Below are 6000 nucleotides of genomic sequence, written 5' to 3'. Positions count from 1 at the left end.
GGCATTATAAAGGGTGTTGTTAGTGGGAATGCTACTAGGAGATAGCATTATAAAGGGTGTTGTTGGTAGGAATGCTTCCAGGAGATAGCATTATAAAGGGTGTTGTTGATGGTAATGCTACTAGGAGATAGCATTATAAAGGGTGTTGTTGGTGGGAATGCTTCCAGGAAATAGCATTATAAAGAGTGTTGTTGGTAGGAATGCTTCCAGGAGATAGCATTATAAAGGGTGTTGTTGATGGTAATGCTACTCAGAGATAGCATTATAAAGGGTGGTGTAGTGGGAATGCTTCCAGGAGATAGCATCATAAAGGGTGTTGTTGATGGGAATGCTACTAGGAGATAGCATTATAAAGGGTGGTGTTGGTGGGAATGCTACTAGGATATAGCCTTATAAAGTGTATGAATTAATGGTTGGATTAGAATTGCCGTTAGAATCATTGGCCAGTATAGAGAATTAAGTAAAACCAAGTCCAAATCCCTATCTCCATCCATGGCTAATTTAGGAAAGGGACAATCTTAGCTAGTTAGCTAGCCACCGGAGGAAAACACAACGAGATGCAACAATTCAAGTTGTTTCTGTCAATGACATTTGATAGGAGTGACGTCAAAATCCAAGCAAGCTTCCCTTGACACTTTTCTTTTGGTGCACCAGGACCATTCACAGTTGACCTCGCTCAGTTTAGCTCAACACTGATTGGCTAATTTGTTATACTTTTTTCATCAAGGGAGGCCAAATGCTCGCTGGCTTCCCTTGCATTCCATTCAATGCTATGGCCAGCAACAATGTCATACTCATTCGGACCAGACAGCATCAGATAGACGGCCTACACGTAGAGAGACAGAGGGGCGTTGTTTCACTCACTCGGATGCTTTCTCCTGTGCAATACATTCAGCCTCTTGCAAATTCAAGGACAATTATGAAACACAGAGAGACGAAAGATACATTATTTTAATAGTAAAAAAAAAAAATTGGTACATTTTTGCGGGGGAAGCTTGGCTCCCCCTTGGCATCCATGAATACACACCACTGTGGAGAGGGGAGCAGAAGGTGTGTGTGTGTGTGTGTGTGTGTGTGTGTGTGTGTGTGTGTGTGTGTGTGTGTGTGTGTGTGTGTGTGTGTGTGTGTGTGTGTGTGTGTGTGTGTGTGTGTGTGTGTGTGTTTGCTTGTGTAATATGTAATCAGTTCTAAGAATACTTCAGCAACTGCTAGAGGGAGAGGGGGTGTTGGAAAGAGAGTGAGTAAGCAGCAAACTGAAAAATAGAGGAGGGAGGTCAAGTAAATGACTGACAGTGAAGAGGAGAGAGAGTGGAGGGGGGGGAGAAAAGAGAGCACTCATAGGAGAGTGAATTAGTATTTGGCAGAGGACAGGAGAGAGCACTGGAGGTTGGATCATTCAGGGGAGCGCCTAGTGAGCTGAACCCAGGAACTGCGCCTCTACGGTGGGAGTGATAAACCTGTGTGTGGAGCGGTGCTGCCTGTAGGGACAGACAGAGTCACAAGACAAGAAGAGAGAGACAGTGAAGAGAGGGAAGAAAGAAGAGGACAGAGAAAAGAGGAAAGGCGCTATAAGAACATCGGAACACAGCTTCAACACCTAGCTCAACACTCACACACACAGACACAGTGTAATGATGGGGACTGTTAGTGAGCTGTGTGCTTCCAGTTTCCAGGCATTTCTTTGTCCAACAGTCAGACCTGCAGCAACTAAAGGTAGGTCACCTCTAATCATCTAGATAACAGAAACAAGTTTATTTCCTGGCAAAACAAGAGGACCACAATGGAAACTAGATAGTAATTTTCCATGAAGAAAAATAGATGGGACTTGCTTTAACTCTTTACAAGTATGTTTGTGGTAGAGGAAGAAGTATAAAACGTTTTACTTAAGCCAAGAAGTTAAATATAGTCAAAGTTAATTTAGTAAAATAAATGGTCTGATTACTTCGAAAGACCTATCAACCTTATTACTTTGGAATGTGGGGCAGTTAGATCACTTATTTCATCACAAACAACTAGACTCAGACTAGCCTACTACACTCTTATACACCATCCTACTAGAATACCACAGGATATGCAAACTGTAATAACAGAGTAGGAGGCAATTGTAAAACTTTATTTTATCCCAAGCATTTATCCCTTACTTCAACCATACATTAATTTCTTAATCAAAGGATAAAGATGTTAAAAGGAAGTTATGACTGGATAGATAAATACATAGGATATATAAATAAATAGAATATATACATACATGGATAGATAGATAAATAAAGTAAGGATACAGGGATAGAGAAGACCTAATGGATGGAGGGATGAAGGGATAAAATGAGGATAAGTTGGACTGATTTGGTATGATAAAGGAATGAATGTATGGCTGAAGATATAGATGTACGCCCCCCATTGTTATAATTTGAATGTTTCTAGAAGTTTCATGGCAGGTAATTCAACAGTGGGAAGTTAGCTAAATTAGTTGATGTGGTTACTAAAAACAGCTGTACCTCTTGATTGGTAGTAGATATTTCTGTTCTTATTTCAGATTTGAATAGCAGAGAAGTAGATCAAGGTGGCATACCCTTTAAGTTTTTGTCTATGTTGTTGGGAAAAGTGGTCAAGGTAGCAGATTTGTATCAAAAGAGACACTGTTTACTCATTGTCTCATGATGGGAATTCTGAAAAGTCTATGGCAGTTAATTCAACAGTGGGAAGTTAGCTAAATGATTTGACGTGGTTACTAAAACAGCTGTACCTCTTTTAATAGATATTTATGTTCTTATTTCCATATTTTAATAGCATAGAAGTAGACCAAGATGCCATACCCTTTAATAAGTTTTTGTCTAAAGTGCTGGGAAAGTGGTCAAAATGGCAGCTGTTTAAAAAAATGAAGATGAAAGTTGCTCATGCCGTTACTAAAACAGTTGTATCTGTACAATATATTTATGTTCCAATTCCAGATATGAATAGCAGCGAAGTAGAACAAGATGTCATACCCTCCAAATTTTTTGTCAAACTTTTTGGTTAAGTGAAATTGAAATTGGCACAGCGTCGCCCGGGTTTGGCCCGGGGTAGGCCGTCATTGTAAATAATAATTTGTTCTTAACTGACTTTCCTAGTTAAATAAAGTTTACATTTATTTTATTTTATTAAAAAGTGGTCAAAACTGCAGTTGTAAGGAAAAAGTTGCTAAAAATGCGTTAATGCAGTTCCTAAAACAGTTCTATCGTTAGATCTGTATCGGATATTTTTGTTCCGTGGACAGATTTGAATAGCAGAGAAGTAGGCGAAGATGCCATACCCTCTAACATTTTGTCTAACTTGTTCGGAAAGTGACAATCTGGACCCCCTATTTCTGAAACTTTCCGCCGCCATTGTCGCAACCCCTATTACCAGCCTGTTCAACCTCTCTTTCATATCATCTGAGATCCCCAAGGATTGGAAAGCTGCCGCAGTCATCCCCCTCTTCAAAGGGGGAGACACCCTGGACCCAAACTGTTACAGACCTATATCCATCCTGCCCTGCCTATTTAAGGTCTTCGAAAGCCAAGTCAACAAACAGGTCACTGACCATCTCGAATCCCACCGTACCTTCTCCGCTGTGCAATCTGGTTTCCGAGCCGGTCACGGGTGCACCTCAGCAACACTCAAGGTACTAAACGATATCATAACCGCCATCGATAAAAGACAGTACTGTGCAGCCGTCTTCATTGACCTTGCCAAGGCTTTCGACTCTGTCAATCACCATATTCTTATCGGCAGACTCAGTAGCCTCGGTTTTTCGGATGACTGCCTTGCCTGGTTCACCAATTACTTTGCAGACAGAGTTCAGTGTGTCAAATCGGAGAGCATGCTGTCCGGTCCTCTGGCAGTCTCTATGGGGGTGCCACAGGGTTCAATTCTCGGGCCGACTCTTTTCTCTGTATATATCAATGATGTTGCTCTTGCTGCGGGCGATTCCCTGATCCACCTCTACGCAGACGACACCATTCTATATACTTTCGGCCCGTCATTGGACACTGTGCTATCTAACCTCCAAACAAGCTTCAATGCCATACAACATTCCTTCCGTGGCCTCCAACTGCTCTTAAACGCTAGTAAAACCAAATGCATGCTTTTCAACCGATCGCTGCCTGCACCCGCATGCCCGACTAGCATCACCACCCTGGATGGTTCCGACCTTGAATATGTGGACATCTATAAGTACCTAGGTGTCTGGCTAGACTGCAAACTCTCCTTCCAGACTCATATCAAACATCTCCAATCGAAAATTAAATCAAGAGTCGGCTTTCTATTCCGCAACAAAGCCTCCTTCACTCACGCCGCCAAGCTTACCCTAGTAAAACTGACTATCCTTCCGATCCTCGACTTCGGCGATGTCATCTACAAAATGGCTTCCAACACTCTACTCAGCAAACTGGATGCAGTCTATCACAGTGCCATCCGTTTTGTCACTAAAGCACCTTATACCACCCACCACTGCGACCTGTATGCTCTGGTCGGCTGGCCCTCGTTACATATTCGTCGCCAGACCCACTGGCTCCAGGTCATCTACAAGTCCATGCTAGGTAAAGCTCCGCCTTATCTCAGTTCACTGGTCACGATGGCAACACCCATCCGTAGCACGCGCTCCAGCAGGTGTATCTCACTGATCATCCCTAAAGCCAACACCTCATTTGGCCGCCTTTCGTTCCAGTACTCTGCTGCCTGTGACTGGAACGAATTGCAAAAATCACTGAAGTTGGAGACTTTTATCTCCCTCACCAACTTCAAACATCAGCTATCTGAGCAGCTAACCGATCGCTGCTGCTGTACATAGTCTATTGGTAAATAGCCCACCCATTTTCACCTACCTCCTCCCCATACTGTTTTTATTTATTTACTTGCTCTTTTGCACACCAATATCTCTACCTGTACATGACCATCTGATCATTTATCACTCCAGTGTTAATCTGCAAAATTGTAATTATTCGCCTACCTCCTCATGCCTTTTGCACACATTGTATATAGACTCCCCCCTTTGTTTTCTACTGTGTTATTGACTTGTTAATTGTTTATTCCATGTGTAACTCTGTGTTGTCTGCTCACACTGCTATGCTTTATCTTGGCCAGGTCGCAGTTGCAAATGAGAACTTGTTCTCAACTGGCCTACCTGGTTAAATAAAGGTGAAATAAAAAAAATATAAAAAATAAATTAAAAAAGTGGCCAAAATGTCAGTTATTTATAAAAAGCGACAGAAAATGTTTTTGATGCAGTCACTTGAACAGCTGTAATGTTTGATTGGTACCAGATAATTCTGTTATTATTTCAGATTTGAATAGCAGAGAAGTAGAGGAAGATGTTATACCCTCTAATGTTTTGTGTAAGTGTAATGGTTTTCTTCATCTGAACGAGAGGCGGACCAAAGCGCAGCGTGGTTGTTTTGATTCATGTTTTAATAAATCCCTTTACATGAACAAACTAACAAAAACAAGAAATGTGAAAACTCAACAGTCCCATCTGGTGCAAAACACAAAGACAGGAACAAATCACGACCAGGCACAAAACACGTACCTCTACAACAGAGCCGAAGGTTACATAGAAATAATCCCGCACAACAACCAGGCGGGCCGGCTGTCTAATAAAGACAAACTAATTAACCCTACACAGGTGCTACCACTAAACATACAAGGAGGGGGAGGAAAAACAATCAGTGGCAGCTAATAGGCCGGTGACGACGACCGCCGAGCGCCACCCGCCCGGGAAAAGGAAACACCCTCGGTCGGACTCGTGACAGTAAGTGTTTGGCAAAGTCGTCAAAGTGGCTTGATTTGTGTCAAAAGTTGCATTGTTGCATTTACAGTGAATGGATGTTGGAAGTAATGATGTCACAATGGGAGCTTTAGAATGTTGAAAAAAGTCACATTAAAGCGGATCTGACAGCATTTTAGTGAGCACTTAGATATGGTAATTTTCACATTTTCATACATTTTTTGAATGTTTGGGAATTTTGGGGAATTTTGGCAATTTCT

The 6000-nt window shown here is 41.9% G+C and overlaps 1 protein-coding gene across 2 annotated transcripts in view; it reads left to right on the top strand.

The window, feature by feature from the left end:
- Positions 1-1313: 1313 nt before the first annotated feature.
- cyth1b (cytohesin 1b) overlaps positions 1314-6000 on the top strand; it is a 52399-nt gene continuing 47712 nt past the window's right edge. The window contains exon 1 of one of the 2 annotated variants that reach the window (XM_024396004.2): positions 1314-1713. In XM_024396004.2, coding sequence (XP_024251772.1) covers positions 1632-1713 — 82 coding nt within the window. In that variant the 5' untranslated portion in view covers positions 1314-1631. The remainder of the gene's footprint in view (positions 1714-6000) is intronic. The other variant, XM_024396002.2, reaches the window with a different exon arrangement.

This window comes from Oncorhynchus tshawytscha, linkage group LG25 (assembly GCF_018296145.1).
Source record: "Oncorhynchus tshawytscha isolate Ot180627B linkage group LG25, Otsh_v2.0, whole genome shotgun sequence".
NCBI classification, from domain to species: domain Eukaryota; kingdom Metazoa; phylum Chordata; class Actinopteri; order Salmoniformes; family Salmonidae; genus Oncorhynchus; species Oncorhynchus tshawytscha.
Note: the sequence above shows the minus strand (reverse complement) of the source record. Positions and strands in the feature narration are given on the sequence as shown.